The sequence below is a fragment of the Dreissena polymorpha genome, chromosome 7, assembly GCF_020536995.1.
Source record: "Dreissena polymorpha isolate Duluth1 chromosome 7, UMN_Dpol_1.0, whole genome shotgun sequence".
In the NCBI taxonomy this organism is placed as follows: Eukaryota; Metazoa; Mollusca; class Bivalvia; order Myida; family Dreissenidae; genus Dreissena; species Dreissena polymorpha.
In genome coordinates, this window is record NC_068361.1 from 42376168 (window position 1) to 42398108 (window position 21941).

At 33.6% G+C, this 21941-nt stretch overlaps 1 protein-coding gene across 1 annotated transcript; it reads right to left on the bottom strand.

The window, feature by feature from the left end:
• Positions 1-618: 618 nt before the first annotated feature.
• LOC127839664 (probable replication factor C subunit 1) lies at positions 619-15263 on the bottom strand. Its single transcript, XM_052368047.1, has 7 exons — positions 15225-15263; positions 8122-8259; positions 6193-7728; positions 5708-5792; positions 4440-4741; positions 1709-1787; positions 619-716 (listed from the first exon to the last, which is right to left on the bottom strand). Exons 1-7 carry the CDS (start codon positions 15261-15263, stop codon positions 619-621), a joined length of 2277 nt encoding a protein of 758 aa, XP_052224007.1.
• Positions 15264-21941: the final 6678 nt, after the last annotated feature.

The following is a 21941-nucleotide window of genomic DNA, read 5'->3' on the forward strand; positions in this document are numbered from 1 at the left end:
TTTGCGCGACACACCGTCTAATGATGGTGAACAAATGTGCCAAATGATTTTAAAATCTCACCATGAATCACAAAGTAATGGCCCGGACAAGCTAATGTTTGGCCATTTTTGACCTTCAAACTCAAATTGTGACCTTGACCTTGGAGATATCTACGTAATTCTTTTGCGTAACACAACCTCTAATATGGTGAACAAATGTGTCAAATTGTGACCTTGACCTTGGAGATATCGACGTAATTCTTTCGCGCGACACACTGTCTAATGATGATGAACAAATGTGCCAAATGATTTTAAAATCTGACAATGAACAACGAAGTAATGGCCCGGACAAGCTTGTTCCGCCCGCCAGCCTGCCGGCCAGCCCGCCCGCCGACATCGCCAATCTAATAACCAGTTTTTTCCTTCGGAAAACCTGGTTAAAAAATTATTCTTTGTCCATATCAAATCACTATCAAAGTAAAAGCAGTGTATGAAGACATGCACTGATTAGGGTTATGTTCAGATACACATAAATGCAATTTTGGGCTAGCAACTTTGTCGTTTAATGGTTAAACATTACAACTATAAATATTTCTGCTTTGCAACAATTAACCTATAAATCAAATCCTTATTTATGAATTATACCTTTGTTGGCTGTATGTTACTCATGGTGCCTTTCAGTCGATCCAGTTCAACTAACACTATCCAGGGTACATACAGACATGGCTTCCCAAACACTTGAAAAAGAACAAAACAATTATACATAAATGAGAAAATCTTTGGGAAAAGTGGGCAAGTTTAAATTTAACACCAAACATTCAGTAAACATGTATAATGTGATATCCTAACATTTGTCTGAAAGACATAAAATCAATAATCATTGAAATTTATAATAAATTATTAGGTTGGTTTGTGCAAGAAATTTACAAGTTTAGATATGCAGTAACTGTATTTTCACAGGAGAATATACTATATTCTTTCATCATACTTCAGTTAAATATGAGTCGTGTTCATAGAAAACTGGGCATAATGCATGTACGTAAAGTGTTGTCTTAGATTAGCCTGTGCAGTTTACACAGGCTAATCAAGGACGACACTTTCCGCGGTGAATAAAAACACAATCACAAATAGACAAATGGTGGAAAAGTAAAGAATGTAATAACATTCATTTGGAATTAAGTTACAACACCTCTGATTTTATAATTTTGCATTTTTCAAATATTGTAGCTTATATATTGTCTTTAAAAATTATAAGCGTGGCATTTATTTGCCCACTGTAGGTCTCAATTAAAATGCAGTGCCTACTCTTGCTAATCATTGCAATGAAACTCTTGTCACTGTGAGGAACAGTCATTTACACACAGCCGTTATTTACATGCGCCAACTCTTTTTTGAGATGCATAAATAAATGAGCAAATGCTACTTCAGAGGTGGAGCTCAGGCCCGGATGTTTTGAAATTTAACAGATAATTTTTCAGGGTGATAAGGTTTTATGTGTTTTTATTTACATATTGCGCATTATTTGAAAAAATCGGCCAATATAGTGTGATTCAGCAAAAATTAATTCACCGCGCGTTGTGGGCATGATTAACCGCCATGATACAGTTTTAAAATGTTTCCATTTGACTGTTGTGCACAAAATCTCCCAATTAAATCATGCAAAAAGTACATTTTATACTGGAATGTATAGCAAATATTCAAAGCTGAGAGTTACAATACTCATATTTACCTGGAATTTCCATATCTTTCATATCATCCACCATGCTGAGATTGCTGATCAACACATTTGTATCCAGAACCACGACCAGCTGTAAAAGAAACAACAAACCTCATAAGGTTTTGAACTGCACTGATTAAAATTAGTATAATTCTAAGTTTACTGGGCTGAATGCACGTGCCTAAAGTGTCGTCAGTCTGCAAAGACTTATCAGGGTTAACCCTTTGCATGCTGGGAAATTTGTCGTCTGCTAAAATGTTGTCTGCTGAATTTCTAAAATTAGCATTTTCTTTGATTTTTTTCAAAGAATACTATAAGAATAGCAAACAGTTTGGATCCTGATGAGACGCCATGTTTTGTGGCGTCTCATCTGGATCCAAACTGTTTGCAAAGGCTTTCAAAATTCGGTTCCAGCACTGTAAGAGTTAACACTTTACGCTTTTTTGGTAGTTTTTGTTTAAAGAAAGTGTCTTCTAATGCATATACAGTTCAATCTGAACTGCAGACAGCACAGGCTTATCTGAGACAACAATTTTACCAACATGCATTCAGTCCTGTTTTCCCACAATGGCTCAAATGGATCAAAAAGATAAATAAACGTCTGTGCTCATTCGGTTAAACAATTGCTGAACCCCAAATTTTACAAACAATAATAAATGGGAGGATAGGATATGACTAAGGACCAAGAGGATATTTGTTTGCTATGTGAGTAATAGCCAGAAATATTAAGTGCTACAAAGTGACAATTAAATGGATCTTTTCACGTTTTGGTAAATTGACAAAATTGAAAAAAGTTGTTTCAGATTCGCAAATTTTCGTTTTAGTTATGATATTTGTGAGGAAACAGTAATACTGAACATTTACCATGGTCTAATATAGCCATTATATGCATCTTTTGACAATTTAAAAACCTGAAAATTATTAAGCGTTGCAACGCAAAACGATTGAATAATTTGGAGAGTTCTGTTGTTGTCGTTTAATTTTTTGAAACTACGAAGATTGCTTATATAAAGTATAAAATAAGTCTTTCATACACACTTGGCAGGATGGCCGAGCGGTCTAATTGGTTTTTACTCCAGGACTCCGGGGGTCACTGGTTCCAGCCCTGATGCGGTCTACTTTTTTTTCCTTTTTTTTATTTAATTTTTGATTTTTTACTGCAGCTTTTTAGATCCAACGTTTACATTTATCAATATGAAGCATTTAATGACAAACTTCAAAACATGCCAAAATCCCCTTTAAGATATTTTTACCCAGAGGTGCTCATGAAAAAGTATATGATGTCACTTTAGTGAGAAAATATGACTAAATATTATATGACTGAATATTATACCCTTCCCTCCAAGCAAAAAGAAAGTTTCATGTTATTTAGGCCATAGAAAATATATTCCTAGATTCTCATCCCCGCCCGCCCCTAGAAAAAAAATCCATAAAAAATCGAGCTGCAAAATACTGAGGACGAAACGGCTGAAAATACGAAAATAGCAAAGTGCGAACGGCAACTCAATGTCTCCGAGATGCTTGTTGATATTTAATGGCGCACGAGCGTCGTCTGAAAATTTAGTGATCGAGCGCGAACAACAACAAAATGTTTCTTATTTTGAGGTGCTAAAACGGCGTTACAACCATAAAAGATTGGTACGAGGTGTCAAAATGTGCAGAAACTTCAACTCTCGGGGACCTGTATGATTAGTTCATTTGTGGTTCGTATGATCAAGCCCCATCATTGAAAGTTTACCACCCGAAAATTGTCTGTGCCTTCGTCGGCCGAAATATATAAGAATTGACAAAGGTGTCACCTGATACTTTTTTGGATAAATGATCCACATTCCTGCCCTATTTTTGTTTACATTCTTACTATGGCATCTGTTTCAACAGTTATTTGTCATGTACACAAAAATGTAAAACTGTCCAAGATGTACAGGTAAAGTGTTTTCTGAAAAGGATAACAGAAGTTTTGTTTTTATTATTCATTCCAAAATGCCAACATACTTAAACTGGAAAGTCAGACACAAATCTACAAACTAAGAACATGGAGAATTGAACGCTATGCCACACATGACGTTACCCTGGACTTTAACATAAGTTTGGACCAAGGTCAAGCTCCAATGTCAGGTGGGTTTGATTTGTTTCTTGGACTTGTAATCAAGTCAACTTAGCCTCACACATCTGAAGAAGCCCCAAAGCCGTGTGAAATCAAGAGCTGAGTCATTTTCAAATTAAGTCTTAATCTCAGAAAAATGGGTTTAATGCATGTGCCTTAAGTGTTGTTCAGTCTGCACAGGCTGACCAGGCACAAATCTTTTCACCTTAACTGGATTTTTTGGTAAGAATGGACTTCCTTTAAAATGGAAAATACATTGAAAGCGGGAAGTGTTGTTCCTAATAAGCCTGCGCTAACTGCTTGCATGCATTTAGGGCAGTTTTTCCAGAACAAGGCTTAATTAAATGTGTCTTGTTCTGAGAAAATTGGGCTTAATGCATGTGCATAAAGTTTCGTCCCAGATAAGCCTGTGCAGTCCGCACAGGCTAATCAGGAACAACACTTTTCACTTTTATGGTATTTTTCGTTTAAAGGAAGTCCCTTTTTACCAAAAATCTTGTTTAGGCAGAAAGTGTCATCCCTGATTAGCCTGTGCAGACTGCACAGGCTAATCTGGGACGACACTTTACACACATGCATTATGCCCAGTTTCCTCAGAACATGACTAAAATATCCACAAGCCTGCATATTCTTATTTACCTTTGTTTGTTCTGTGTCCCCTTGGGATGTTTGATCTCGGAAGTTTTCTGGACCAAAACTCTCAACATGTTGCAGCGTCTGTGACTTCATGAGTGTTCTTAGCTCCGTCAAAACATAGTCAATCTCCATGGCCTCCATATGGTTCCCGTCCTCTGTATTTATCTGGGTTCCGTTTTTTGTATTTATTTGGTTCCCGTGCTCTGTATTTCGTTGAGTATTGCTGGGAAACAGGCAGGCATCAATATCCATGGCAACGATCTCTCGAGACTTCCAGTCTATCGCTTTTGCCTGCCCAGGCCATCCTTAGAAATAGTTTTGTTTCATATAATTGTGACATATTCAATAAAAAAAATTGTGTGCTTCCTAAACTTAATTATGATGCTTTTAGATCACCAATCACCCACTGCTTGTTAAAATGATACTGTTGGCATCAATACAATTATGAGTGAACAAATAAATATTGTACTATAATGGACAGTATCAAAATGCATAATTTTCTTTTTCTTAAAATATTTTCTTTGTGAAAATCGTTTTATACTTTAAATATATGGTTAAATTAAGAACATGAGTTCTTTGACACGGTGAAACCATTCAAACCAACAATTACGTCAAATGAAACAAATGAAACAAACTCAGCAATCAAATGAAACAGACTTAAGGCTAAACTGATAGGAAATTCAGACTCAAATGAAAAAAAAGACTTAAATGAAATAGACTCAAGACCCAAATGAAACGGACTTAAAACTTGAATAAAACAGAATTAAGACTAAATGAAACAGATCTAAAACTTAAATGAAGTTGGGAGCAGTGGTCTAATGGTAGGACGCTGGATTAGGGATCGAGAGGTCCCTGGTTCGAATCCCGCCCTTACCAGTGGAATTTCCTTGCGCAAGATATTTATCCCACATCTGCCCCTCTCCACCCAGGTGTATAAATGGGTACCTATTAGGGAAATAAGCCAATGTGCCGTGGCTGCATACTGCGCCAAGATGTTAACAGACGACTTATGACCCAGTGATCAGGGAAAAACTGTAAATCGCCTTTGAACGCACATCTCGCGTATGACAAAGGGCGCTATGTAAATGTGGTATAAAAAATAAATAAATAAATGAAACAAACTTCAGACTAAAATGAAACAGACTTGAGACAAAAATAAAACTGATTTAAGACTCGATTGAAACAGTCTTAAGAGTCTAGTGAAACAGACTAAAGACTGTAATGAAATGGACTTGAGGCAGGAATGTAACGCACTAAAGACTCCTGATTACCTCGTCTCTGGCTGGGTGTAGGTGTTTGTGCAATGGAGATATAACCACTTTCTGTGGACTGGTTACAGCTGGCTGAGCATGTATCCTAAAACGCAAGGTGCAAACTACAGGCCACAGTCTACAAGAAGGCAAATTTTACCTAACATATTGCTAATTGGCATTTCGGATTGAGAAAAATTTCATCTTTTTTTAAACAAAAGTTTGGAATTTTAGTAGCTTTTTTGCCTAAAAGTCCAGCAAAATTTAGAATAAATTGATTGTTTAAATATTGAATCTGCTAATTTTCAACTAAACAAACTCCAGAGGCAGATGAATTGAATATTCAAGTTATAAAAATATATGTTCTTATGGAAACATTGAGCATTTAAGTGTCTTTTGGAAAAATAAAGACATTTTTAGATTGGGAATAGGGCCAATTTAGGCCCCAAATGTGACCCCTAAAAAACAGTGTAATAGTTCATTTCATTACAATCTAACATAGTTACCCGAGGAAGGTCTTCCCGGGAGGAGCTGTCTGACCAGTCAGTGTTTTCCTCAATGTTGTTGATCCACGACTGAATGCCAAGTAACTTCTCTTTGTTGCCAATAAACAACCTATACTCAGTGTTGTTATTCCTATCATCATTTACAAAATCAGAGGTCCCCTTATCAAAGTCAAAACCGAAGCCAGTTCCTGTTAACTTTATTTTGTCCTCTGATTCTCGACTTTCTGATTTCACACTTGTATTGACTTCAAGATCAACACAGGTTTTAGTATGTCCAGTTTCCGTAGGTAAAGTAACTAACTGATTGTACTTAACAGAGACCTTTTTAGCCTCAGTTGGGGTTTTGTATTGGGGCCGAATAACCTTCCGACTGTCACCGATTCTATTTTCCTGAGTCTGTTCCGAATCTTGAAGACGGGATGGGCATGTTTTTAATCGTTTAGAAGCAGGCAAAACCAATCCTGATTTTGCCAGTGATGGCAAAGATTCCTCAACGGTCTCCAACGACCTTTTACCTGTGATCTTTGTACTGCCCAAATAAGAACTGCTTGCTTTTGATTCTGATACTTTTAAAGGAGACTTTGTTACAATTTTGTTCTGATAATGCTGATAAGATTCTGGCATCTTAACTGGTGAAATAGGTTTTTTAATGTCTCTATCAGCAGCAACTGAATTTTGTTTATCAAGACTCTTTTTATCAGCTGTAATGGAAGAAGAAGAATAAGGGTGCAGTTGTTTCCTTTTCTTTCCATCCTGGGCTTTGCCACTCCCACATTTTGGTGAAGACTTTTGTAAGGATTTCACTTCCTTTTGTGTTTGAGGTCCCAATTTTTCATTTGTGCACTTTGTATTCTCTGATTTAGTTAAATCAACAATGTCTAGCTTAGATTTTGGAACACTTTTCCATGTTCCTTTTGCTATACAAATGTCTTGTTTACTTTTGTCATCAATTTTGGAGCCACTAGAATTCAACTGTGCCAGGGAATCTTCCCTGAAGCTCTCTTCACTGACTTTTACAATTTTCTTACAAACACCATCTGCTTTCAATGAAATAATTCCACCTGAGCTATGAGTTTTCAAACTGTTTGAGGATGCCAACATTTTAAGCGAATCTCTTTTTGCCTGTATTGAACCAAACCTTCTGGTCTGATTATAATTAATGGGAAGAGTTTTCACGCTGGGTGACTGGGTCGGAGATTTTGACACAGCTGACATGGGAGATGTGTGTGATGTTACAGTGCATGGTGTCTCTCTATCAGAGGGAATGAACTTTCTTGCAGAATTCTGCGGAACAGAATCCTTGAACCTGGAAACCAGGGAACGTGAATCCGGCTCAAAAGTGTTTGACCTAATGCGAGACTTTTTGGAAGACGTTGGAGTTTGCTGTAACTCTTTTGCCATAGGGGAAGCTGCTTCAATGTTGCTTCTTGAGTGTTGAGGCTGGTTCTGAGATGCTTCCGACAATGAAGAAGGGTCTGGGGAATTCAGGGCAGTTGCAGACAAGGCTGGCAGTGGCTGAGATTTTCCCTTATTGTCCTAAAAAAACACAGCAACGTTTAAACGAGTCGACAACAGCTTTCCATGACTGATTGGAAATTTATTTATCATTAACCAAACGTGAAATAATTAATCTTTAATGAATCCCATTACATGAACTTAACCATCTTGTATAAAAAAATATCATTTTTTCATAAATTAAATATAATACTGAACACATCTATTATTTTATGTATCATGAATCAAGAATGTGATATCTTGGTCAGTATACACTTCTTAAGATATTTTGGGCGTAAAATGCACAAGTTAAATAATACAATAAGTTGATGGGACAGAAAATGATATACCAAATAAGTCAGTATTTGCTTCGGAGTTCATAACAAGTTTTGTTACACAGACATAAATAAGAAGGGAGGTAAGCATGTGATGTACCAAATAAGGCTGAATGAGATCAGGGAATTCCCAAGTACTTGCTCCTGAGTTGATATTGAAGTAGTAGACTCGGTCAGGGTAGGATTTGGACTGTTTCACTACCCAGCCAAAGGGCAGTGTGTCTTTCTTAGGTTCCATCTGAAATGCAACAAAGTCATGTAGGCATTTAAAAAAATAACAGGAAAATATATATTTCATCATGAAAATTGTTGCAACAATTTTCAATACGTTGAAAATTCATTATGAAAATTGTTGCGAAAATTTTCAATATGTTGAAAATGAAGTATCATAAAACATAACATTCTTACAATTCAGGACTTCAAAGCTAGGTTTATCTCCTATAAATGCATTTTACAGTGTATGCTAATTAATGGTTGCATTTTGTTTAAATATACTCTTACCTGTGTGCAATATGATTCATACACAGTCTACTGTTTAAAGAGTTTATTATATAGACAACACAAACCAGAACAAACAATGAAAAATTGAAATTAACAACACAAGACTAAATAATGAAAACTGAACAAATGCCAACAAATCCCATACCAACATTCCCACAAAGTATTCTTAAAAAAATATTTAAACAAGAAAATTGTTAAAAACAAAACAATGTCTAAATAAATAATTCCAGAAATGTATGCTGTTATGGAAATTGGTAATTAAACAAATGTTTTCAGAAACTTATAGTTAAGTGTGACACATATTCAATGAAGTACCTTAAAGCAACATAAAACTTGTCAGATATCTTACTTAAAGCAAGTGAGTCAGTTTAAAAAGCACAAGCTTTGACAAATCAATTATCAGAATTCAGAAACTGTCATGACAAATACAACCCTGTTGTGAAATTATAATTGAAGCTCAGATTTTAACCCTTTGCATGCTGGGAAATTTGTCGTCTGCTAAAATGTCTTCTGCTGAATTTCTAAAATTAGCATTTTCTTCGATTTTTTTCAAAGAACACTATCAGAATAGCAAACAGTTTGGATCCTGATGAGATGCCACATTCTGTGGCGTCTCATCTGGATCCAAACTGTTTGCAAAGGCCTTCAAAATCCGGTTCCCGCACGGAAAGGGTTAAATACAAATGTCATCAAACTGGCCCCAACAATACATAAATCAATGAACAGGTAAGTAGTGCTCGATTGGTCATTATCGGCTCGGGTACAACTTACATGTGTGTGAATGTCAGAGTTTATTTACAGGTCATCGCTGCGTCTTCACGACTATCTAATGTGCTGACCTGACCCTGTGACCTTTCAGGGGAAAATATTTTAATTTTTGAGCCAATTAAACTAGGTCAAATTTACCCCAACTGCCTGGGTTTTTGCCAAAGATTAATTATTATTATTATAATATTATTATTGTTTTTAATACAAATACACCAGTGCACTGCGGCCAATGAGACCTTATTGTTCACAGGTAAAAATAAACAAGAGGGCCAAGATGGCCCTAGTTCGCTCACCTGAGAGGGGTCGGTTCATTTAATCTTTACCAAACGTCAAACTTGACCTACATATTGTCCAGACAAACATCCTGGTCAAGTTTCATCATTATTGAACCCAAACTCTGGCGTATGGAGTGTTTTTGTAAGATTTTACCTGGTGACCTTTATTTTGAGTTGACCCCCCTTACCAAACATCAAACTTTGCTTACAAAAATAAATATTTTGACCAAGATTCATAAAATCTGAAACAAAATTGTGACCTCTAGAGTGTTAACAAGGATTTTGTATAATATAATGAACATTTGGACAATCTAAGGGCAATAATTATGGCATTAATTATGTTATTTTGCTCATTATCAAACTTGACTGAGATCTTTCAGCAACTTTCATAAAGAATGCTTGGGAAGTGTGAATGCTAGAGTGTTTGCAAACCAAATGTGGACGAACGGACGGCAGACAAAGACCAATTCTAAAACCTCACCTGAACAATCAGGTGAGCTAAAAAGTGTGTTTCACAGATATGAGCCATTTTCCAACTTGTCCGAGAAATCAATAAAACCAATGTATTGACTAAGTTTCACGATGATTAGGCAAAAAATGAGACTTCTATAGTGTTCGATCACAAGGTTTCTCTCTAGTCACATAAGGAAAACTGACCCCCCACCATGGCGGCAATGTTTTTTGACCGATCGGGACCATTTGCGAACTCATCTGAGATATATATAAAACCAATAATTTCATTAAGTTTCATGATGATTGGGCCAAAAATGTGACTTCTAGAGTGTTCACAAGCTTTTTTTACTATATAAATATAAGAAAACTGCCCCCCCCCCCCCCGGCAGCCATGTTATTCAACTGACCAGAACCATTTTTTAACTGAACTCTCGTATCAAGGAAACAAAATGTTCTGAACAAATTTCATAAAAATTGGGCCAAAAATGTGACTTCTAGATTGTTCACATGTTTTCACTATATACATATAGAGAAAAATGCCCCGCACACTGGCGGCCATGTTTTTCACCGATCTGGACCATTTTTGAATTCGTTCGAGATATCAATAAAACCAATGTTTTGTCCAACTTTCATGATGATTGGGCAAAAATTGTGACTTCTAGTGTGTTTACAAGGTTTCTCTATAGCCAAATAAGGAAAACTGCCCCGCCCACTGGCGGCCATGTTTTTCAACGGACCAGAACCACTTTTGAACTCAACCAACATATCATTAAGACAAACATTTTGACAAAGTTACATGAAGATTGGGCATGAAATGTGACTTCTACAGTGTTTACAAAATTTTTCTTTTTTTTTACCTTGTGACCTAGTTTTTGACCCAGCATGACCTAGTTTCCAACTCCATCGAGATATCATTGGGACAAATCTTCTGACCAAGTTTCATGAAGATCCGACAAAAAATGTGGCCTCTAGAGTGTTTACAAGGTATCTCTATAGCCAAATAAGGAAAAACTGCCCCGCCCACTGGCGGTCATGTTTTTCAACAGACCAGAAGCACTTTTAAACTCACCCAACATATTATTAAGACAAACATTTTGACAAAGTTTCATGAAGATTGGGCATGAAATGTGACTACTACAGTGTTTACAAGGTTTTTCTCTTTTTTGACCTAGTGACCTAGTTTTTGACCCGGCATGACCCAGTTTCGATCTCCACCTAGATATCATTGGGACAAAGCTTCTGACCAAGTTTCATGAAGATCGGAAAAGAAACGTGCCCTCTAGAAAATACACTGTATTATTATGAAAACATTAATAGTCAAAAGGGAGTAACTACTGTAAACTTAAATGCAATATTTAGAAGAGTTGTCTCGCATGTTACATGACCTTAATTCATGATTGTTTACAAGCCTTTTTACTATATAAATATAAGGAAAACTGCCCGTCCCCCTAGCAACCATGTTTTTCAACGGGCCGGAACCATTTTCGAACTCAACTCTCATATCAAGGAAACAAAATTAATGTTCTGACCAAATTTCATGAAAATTTGGCCAAAAATGTGACTTCTAGAGTGTTCATATGTTTTCATGATGATTGGGCAAAAAATGTGACTTCTAGAGTGTTCACAAGCTTTTTTTACTATATAAATATAAGAAAACTGCCCCCCCCCCCCCCCGGCAGCCATGTTATTCAACTGACCAGAACCATTTTTTAACTCAACTCTCGTATCAAGGAAACAAATGTTCTGACCAAATTTCATAAAAATTGGGCCAAAAATGTGACTTCTAGAGTGTTCACATGTTTTCACTATATACATATAGAGAAAAATGCCCTGCCCACTGGCAGCCATGTTTTTTCACCGATCTGGACCATTTTCGAACTTGTTCGAGATATCAATAAAACCAATGTTTTGACCAACTTTCATGATAATTGTGCAAAAATTGTGACTTCTAGAGTGTTTACAAGGTTTGTTTACAGCCAAAGAAGAAAAACTGCCCCGCCCACCAGCGGCCATATTTTTCAACGGACTGTAACCACTTTTGAACTCAACGAACATATCATTAAGACAAACATTTTGACAAAGTTACATGAAGATTGGGCATGAAATGTGACTTCTACAGTGTTTACAAGTTTTTTCCTTTTTTTGACCTAAAGTGTTTCGAATGAGAGTGCCTTTCCCCTGCCTTTGTAGTCGGTAGCTGTTTACAGCTTGAGAGAAGGAAAAAGAGGGTCTCGCGGAACCCTGGGTTTTGTTATCTAGAGCAATATTTGGTTTAAAAAGGATTAAAGCTTATCCATAGTGGTAGAAAAAGTGACATAATTTATGAATTAAGGACACCGTACCCTCCCGTTGTAAAGAGGCTGAGTAACCTGCGTATTAGGGAAAGCTACTATACCTACATGTACCCCGGGTACTTTTAAGTATCCATACATGTACCCAAGGTATGGTAAATATACTAAAACGTACCTGGAAAGTGTTCACGCTAAATCGGTTGTTGTGTTATGTTCACATTGTGGCAATTGTCTGTTAAATGGCCTCTATATTATCGAAACTCATACATAAAAAGATGTTGATACAGTCTTTTTTAAAGAGAAGTCTGTTTAAGGTAAAGACTATTGTTTTAAGGTAATCAGTAGGGTGTTTTACAACATCGGCTTCTTGTTTAAGCCTAACTATCACTTTGTAAGCATGATCTTATACACTTTGTATACTGTGAATCCATCAGGGGAAAAGAATTCATACGACAAGACAGTCGGATAAAGCCAGGTTTCCAATCCAATAACTTCATCAGGGCAGGCAGATTCTATAAGGAGTTCTAGTTCTGTTTTTTTATTTTTACAGGGCTATAGATAACTTTTGGGGTATATTGGGTAATTCACCCCCTGTTTTTTTACAACAATCCGGTTTTTGTAAATTCAATAGTTTTAGCAAAAAAAAATCACCTCCTGTTTTTGAGCTTAATTGGGTTTCTCATCCCCCGTTTTTTTTAACTCAATTGGGTAATTTAGGGAATGACATATATAATATAATAACAATCTACTAAGGTTACTATATTATTTATACAAATGGAATTCAAAAAGGTACCTGTGCATAATGATAACAACAAACAATTACTGAATTTCTGATCAAAGTTCATTCATTTTTGTGTTGAATAAGACCGAATTCGTGATAATAGCTGCACAATTGATGAAGTTATGGCTGTTCAAAGTGATGCATCCCGTTTTTGGGTCATTTTGAGTTGAATACCTTAAAAATGAAAGTAGAAATCGGACTGGTCTACGAATAATTACAATTATACCCCAAAGATTGATAACTGCTGGAAAGACTGCCTTCTTTTCTTGACGGCATAAAAACTATCCGATACAATTTTTGTACCGAAAATAACCAGTCTAAAAAATACACCCGGTGTTTGTAAGAATTGCGTTTTGTGACGCAAGGTTTTTTATGGGAATTAGGTTATTAAATTTGTATTTGTGTTTTTGTACACTTTATTTTGAACTTAATTACGATTTTGGTTATCTCAAATGCGTAATAATGCAAATAGGCTTGTTATCTATAGCACTGTTCTTAAGTGATTGGAAATTTAGGCTAATAATTTTGAGAGGTTTGTTAACGTTTTTAGTTTTATGTTGTTCTTGCTGTTTGAGTTTGGGTTAAGGTGAAGACGTGGCAAAGGGTTTACCAAGGCTCTCCGGGTGGCTAATACAGGGGTTTTCTGCCTATTTTGGGAAAAGGAGTCTGACTAAATTGGGAATTTTTATCAACAAAATTGTCCATTTTGGGAATTTTCGAGTCGATGAAATGGTCAATTTGGGAATTTTATCATGCTTAAATAAGTAAGTGGTTTTACAAAAAAAACACGTTTTTATTTGTTATTTTGTCTTCAAAAACAAACACTGGTAACAGGTAAGTAAGTCACACAAGTCACGGGTACTTCATTTCATACTTGAAAGCATTTGATGAACTTGAACTTGGAGACTGAACAACAACTTTCTTACTAGGCTCCGAAGAAGAATTATCGACCGAGTCGGACAATGGTATTTCACTTGCTTGCACTGCTTGTTGGGGGTTACTAGAGGAAGTAGAAGATTCAGCGATTTTCGCAAACATCGATGTTATCGTCGAACATCCTTTTGCATCTCTTTTTCTTGGTTTTTTGCTGTAGTACTTATCGTTATGGGAAGCCATGCTTGAAAATAAGCGTCTACAGATTTGGACTAGAATGTGTATTGTGTGGCTCTATATACTTGTTATAATGCAGAACAGTTGGAACCTTATCGCTGTCAATGTTGGCAGATTCATCAGGCAAATACACCTGCTAAAATCTGAGTCGCTAAAGGCTTAATTACGTCGCGGATGAAGGGAAGTCACTCTTTCAATATAAATTATGTTTACTTTTTACGATTTTGAAAGATTTTTTTTTTTGGTATTGGGAAATATGTACTCAAAATTCTATTGGGAACGGGTCCGTTTGCTTTCGGAATGCCTTCGTTGTCTTGAGGCGCAGACAGTGCAGAAAACCCCCTGAATAGTACCGAGAAATAATAAGACAGTGGGAGGCTGTCACTATGTTTGAAGAAAGAACTACAGAAATTTGGCTGACCACATTTAAGACAGTGCCAGGAAATATTGCTTCTGTCCATAATGTAGTACATAGTGTCCGACATGCAACCCTGACAAGGAAGGTGGTACCAGGTTGCACAACAAGTTGGATTCTATACCATAACCTAATTTTAAATTTATTGAATAAGTCCATTAAAAAATAACGTATTAATAAACAAAGTAACAGCAAGCACCACTAAATAGCATACAGAAAATATCGAAAGTAAACATGCACGGTAGACATACAGTTTGGTCGCGAAAACATATGGTACAATATACTTTAATGTATAAGGTGGGTATTTTAAGCCGGGCAAATAAATAAAAATATATTAAAAGTATCTCGCTTTACTGTTCGACTGTTAATGTGAAGAGAGCAGCGAAAAACGTTGCTGAACACTTCTAAATAATTTAGTATTGAATTCTGCTATGTTGTTGTTGTTCAAAGGTTACATAACATCTTTCTGATGACCGGCCACATACCATCATTCGATTTAATAAATGTCTGTAGATATAGTTTAAAAACTACAAATACATAAACAAGTACACTAACATAGCGCAAACATGTTTGATGAGGTTCAAATTCGTCGCCATTTTAAGGGTGTACGGTCTTTTCTCCCCCTGGTCTTTTCTCCCCCTTGGACATTTTTTAACCTAGTCTTTTCTCCTCCTTATACCATAGTCTTTTCATACTGTGGGGATTTATCTGCTACTTTTAACACCTCTATTGATATACTTGATTAGTCACTGATTGAATTATTTCAATCAGTGTTCAATCAAGCTCATCAATAGAGAAAGGAACTTTATCATTGCTTCATTTTCATTATTTGTCAATGAAATAGATTGAGTGTGTTTATGACATTTCAACATTATAATATTAAATTTATTTAAAAAGTTTTTGCATTAATTTGAAATTGAGTATTTTAATGTTGTATCTTTTTTTTTTATTGTATTTAGATAAAATTGATACTACATAACCGGACTCAAATGTAAAAAAACACAGTCTTATTTGCATTTCTGAAAAAAATCCACTTGAGGAGTATATTTTTATTTTTGAACAGTTAGACTTATTAGCCAATACTTAAAAATTATTAACAATAAAGTAACTAAAAATTATATTTCAAGATAAATCAATTTATTAATTTGAATTAGGTACGTACATTTATTCTAAACATATTATAAGCTACATTTTATTTACTAATGCCAAAGTATTAATGTACAAACTTTAAAAAGTTACTAAATTATTCAATTTAAACTGCTTAAGATTTAGATCACACAATAAATGATAGCAAATTGAAATAAATTGCTACAATAAGTGTGTGATTTAAATGTGTAGAAACCCTAATTTTGAATATTGATTATTTATTTTGAATTTAAAATAAATATATACAAATTGTAAAATATAAATTTCAAAATGATCACGAAGAAGTGAAAGTCAAATCCAAACTACCGGTAACTTGTTTAATGCCTGGGACTGGGCAGGATATGAACAGGATGTGGAAATAGTCAGGTGTGAATCCCTGAGACATTCTTGTGAAAAAGTCTTGCTAAATAACATGGGTGGAATGTGTCATCCTTTGGAATGTGTCATCTTTGTTTATTTGAAAGAATGTGCCAATCAACATCTTAGCTCATTTTTAACTGATCATTAAACAGAAACAGAAACACAACACAATTACTAATAAATTTATTTTATTTTATTTCAAATCATCATTTTTTTTTCATAATAAATTATCATGGTATACATAAAAAAAAATAGTTTTGTAAAACATTTAATGAAAGTTTAAATATATTTTTAACAGAAACACAACACAATTAGTAATTAATTTATTTTATTTCAAATCATCAATTGTTTCTCATAATATTATGGTATACACCAAGCACAATTTTAAGTTTTGTAAAACATTTAATGAAAGTTTAAACATTTTTGTTTGTATTAAATATTATTAAAATGAATAAAAAAATATGAATGTGTTAAAATTGTTACAATAATATCATTTCAGAAGTTATATCTGTGCCTAGACATTTTTGTATTAAAAAATATTTTTTATATGAAATAATAATTTAAATGAAGAATAAATCAACAGACAGACAGACAGACAGACAGTTTATTCAGACTTATACATAAGTACATCGTCTTCATACACAAATATACACATTATTCTCTGTCACGTAAATAGGTATAACAACATTACATTACATAACATAACATAAGTGGTCATTTAAGAATACTAATACAAATAAACAAAATCAATTACACGAATACGTAAATTCCATCAAAGCGGTAATGAAATTTGTTTAAACATAACATAAATGGTCATTTAAGAATGCAAATATAAATAAACACAATCAATTGGAAGAATAAGTAAATTCCATCAACGCGGTGTTTATAAAGAAACACAATCAATTGCAAGGATACGTAAATTCCATCAAAGCGGTAATGATATTTTTTAAACATAACATAAATGGTTATTTAAGAATACAAATATAAATGAACACAATCAATTGCAAGACTACGTAAATTCCAACAAAGCGGTGTTTATAAATAAACACAAACAATTGCAAGAGTAAGTAAATTCCCTCAAATCGGTAATGAATTTTTTTAGACATAACATCAAAGCGGTAATGAAATTTTTTAGACATCACATAAATGGTCATTTACGAATACAAAAATAAATGAACACAATCTATTGCAAGGATATTGTGTTTAATAAAATAAATAAACACAATCTATTGCAAGGATACGTAAATTCCATCAAAGCGGTAATGCATTTTTTAAACAACATTATTTAGAATTGTATTTCTTTAAGCAAGAGCTTCCTTCATATATTTACATACATTTGAAATAACTGATTTGTCACATGAAACTAATAACTTGTGGAATTTATATACAGATGGGTTTATATACAAATTACGGCTAATATATGTTTTCCTTAAATCAGTGTAACAGCGGCATATACATATAAAATGGTATTCATCTTCTAAGTCAGAATCATTACAGCATAAGCAATAACGTTCATTTCGTGGTATATTATTTTGGGCGTATCTGCCAGTTTGTATTCTCAGCGGATGTGCAGAGACTCTTAATCTTACAAAAAAAATCGCAGACGTCTCGGAAGTAAATCTAAATATGTTTCATATTCCAAACAGCTTTTAAAAACTTTATACATATCTAATACAGTACTATTATTCACTTTACTATACCAAGCTTGTTTAAAATTGTAAACAAGTGTACATTTGAACTCGCTAATAAAACTATTTACTTGGACAGCAATTGTATTTTCATATATATAACCAAATCCAAGATTGTTTAACATGTTCTTGACATTTGAGACCCAGTTTGTATAACCTTTATTGCAATCGCTCAAGGCTTGTTTGTACACAGTTTGCAATATGATATTGCTATTGTTCAGAACTTTAAACCAATATTAAATAATTTTAACAAACCTGTTTACATATAATGGGTATCTACCTAATTCACCATAAACAGCAACATTACATGTATTTATTTCCACATGTAGCAATCTCTTGCAAAATTTTAAATGTACGCGTTCTATATCATCTGATTTCGTAAAACCCCACACTTCTGAAGCATAATTTAAGATAGAACCAACAATGTTCCAGATCATATCATAAATGTGATAATTTAATTAAATTGTGTCTTTAATCACTGGATATCAAACATTTCAATCAGTCTGAAGAACTTATAAACAGATTAAGGAAGTGTGAAAAACAACATCTTTTGATCATTTCATAAATATTCAAGAATGATTAACAATGAATTTTTATTTAATTAGATTAACAGAACAGAACAGAACAGAATAGTTTATTTGACTTAAACATATACAGCTCATCGTCGTTAACATACATATACAATAACAGAATGCGTTATAGTTAAATACAAAATATACATCATTCGAAGGAAGATCGAGTCAAAAAAGAATGCAATACAACATGTTTAAGTGAGAATGTCACATGGAAGAGGTTAATACTGGGTGACCACATACTGTAAAAAACGTTGTTTAATGCTTGCAACACATATTACATTATTATACGCTTAGTGGCTTTATGAAAGATATATAACATATAGCAAGTTTCAAGTTTTTTTGTGTTGGAAAATGCGGCAAAACGCAATTGACCATTGACAAACAAGTAAACACAGTATAGTCAAAGTGCATCTATGAATTACAAATACAATCAAGTAAATAAAATATACTACAATGAAACATGTTCACATATATAAGACATTTAACTTATAAACTAAAACAGAACTTAAAATAATATGTCGCTATATTTCTTTCATAGTCTTATAGACTTACACAAAAAATTAAATAAAAATAACACTTCTCACTGATTATGCAATAACAACACCAACATGTATTGGTATAACTAAATTGCTCCTTCATTAACCATTCTTCAATCACATAGTTCATTTTCTCCTACCTAAATATACAGATTATAAACAAAAAATGTTGGGAGGAGAAATGTCTAGGGTTTGGGGGGAGAAAAGTCCAGGGGAGAAACGTCTACGGTGAGAAAAGACCGGAAACCAATTTTAGTCGTTTGGAGGAGCATTCGACCATTTGGGTCCAATGCATACTTTTTATATATAAGCCATTTTTTGTTCGAGTTCTTGGGGTTTTATCATTAAGTCAAAGTCTGTATCGACCTTCACCAGTTTTGAACAGCTCTCTGTTGTAAGTTGGAGCGGTTACACTTTTAGTTCTAAACATGAGCATAAGTATCTAAAACATTATACGTATATGTATTGGGAGCTAATGCAGTAACCAGAGGGTCTCCTTGATTGTGCAAAAACATCGGGGAAAATACATGGTTATTTGTTTCCATTGCCATGCATTTCTACATACGCAATTACACAATATTAGTTTATTATGTAACGATTATTCAAAACGCATTGAGAATAAATTATATTCAACAAAATGTTCAGAAAAATGGCATAGCAAATACAACATTCACAATACCGCAGTATTATATATTCGAGAGAGACACATTTTATTGTTCCTCGATAGAAGAACATTTTTATAATGGAGAGTAAGTTGGTTCCTTTTTCCTAGTTCCTTATTCCTTATTCGAATAAGGAATAAGGAACAGTTCCTTATTCCTTATTCACGATTCCTTATTCGAATAAGGAAAAATAACGGTTCCTTATTCCTTATTCACGCTTAACATATTTGACTAAGCTTTTTAAGAAAAATAATGCAAACAATTCTCAATTAAATCAAAGCTAAATAACAAGAATACATTTAATTTGTGTATAACGATACATATTCATGTTTCTTCTCAGCGTTTTAATAGGATTTTTTGAATAACCCGAGCCGGCATTATCTACTTCGAATTCTAACTTCAAATCAACCAAACCTTAAGCCTGCATACTTATTTAACATTTATGTGATATAAAAATGCAATCTAGTACATTTCCTAATTTTTGTTTTCATTTAAACTCAATTTCCTTTTTCGCGGCCGAATAAGGAAACGGGAACCAGTTCCTTATTCCGTATTCAAGCCGAATAAGAAACCTGCATTTTTTTACTTAAACATCAATGAAAATGATCAAAATTGTTCAACATATAAATGAACATCATTATATACATGTGTATACATAGGTTGGATATTTAAAATACGCATTGCAATACATTTCTACTAAGTTTTAAGTAATAATAAACCAGTTCCTTATTCAGTTTGAATAAGGAATAAGGAACTGGTTCCTTATTCCTTATTGAAATCGAATAAGGAACTGGAATGTACTTACTATAAATAATAAATCAAAATCGAATAAGGAACGGCATTTTCTTACTTAAACATCAATGAAAATGATCAAAAGTGTTCAACATATAAATGAATATCATTATATACATGTGTATACATAGGTTGGATATTTAAAATACGTATTGCAATACATTTCTACTAAGTTTTAAGTAATGATAAACCAGTTACTTATTCAGTTTGAATAAGGAATAAGGAACTGGTTCCTTATTCCTTATTGAAATCGAATAAGGAACTGGAATGTACTTACTATAAATAATAAATCAAAATCGAATAAGGAACGGCATTTTCTTACTTAAACATCAATGAGAATGATCAAAATTGTTCAACATATAAATGAATATCATTATATACATGTGTATACATAGGTTGGATATTTAAAATACGCATTGCAATACATTTCTACTAAGTTTTAAGTAATGATAAACCAGTTCCTTATTCAGTTTGAATAAGGAATAAGGAACTGGTTCCTTATTCCTTATTGAAATCGAATAAGGAACTGGAATGTACTTACTATAAATAATAAATCAAAATCGAATAAGGAACGGCATTTTCTTACTTAAACATCAATGAAAATGATCAAAATTGTTCAACATTTAAATGAATATCATTATATACATGTGTATACCTAGGTTGGATATTTAAAATACGCATTGCAATACATTTCTACTAAGTTTTAAGTAATGATAAACCAGTTCCTTAATCAGTTTGAATAAGGAATAAGGAACTGGTTCCTTATTCCTTATTGAAATCGAATAAGGAACTGGAATGTACTTACTATAAATAATAAATCAAAATCGAATAAGGAACGGCATTTTCTTACTTAAACATCAATGAAAATGATCAAAATTGTTCAACATAAAAATGAATATCATTATATACATGTGTATACATAGGTTGGATATTTAAAATACGCATTGCAATACATTTCTACTAAGTTTTAAGTAATGATAAACCAGTTCCTTATTCAGTTTGAATAAGGAATAAGGAACTGGTTCCTTATTCCTTATTGAAATCGAATAAGGAACTGGAATGTACTTTCTATAAATAATAAATCAAAATCGAATAAGGAACGGCATTTTCTTACTTAAACATCAATGAAAATGATCAAAATTGTTCAACATATAAATGAATATCATTATATACATGTGTATACCTAGGTTGGATATTTAAAATACGCATTGCAATACATTTCTACTAAGTTTTAAGTACGTAATGATAAACCAGTTCCTTATTCAGTTTGAATAAGGAATAAGGAACTGGTTCCTTATTCCTTATTGAAATCGAATAAGGAACTGGAATGTACTTACTATAAATAATAAATAAAAATCGAATAAGGAACGGCATTTTCTTACTTAAACATCAATGAAAATGATCAAAATTGTTCAACATAAAAATGAATATCATTATATACATGTGTATACATAGGTTGGATATTTAAAATACGCATTGCAATACATTTCTACTAAGTTTTAAGTAATGATAAACCAGTTCCTTATTCAGTTTGAATAAGGAATAAGGAACTGGTTCCTTATTCCTT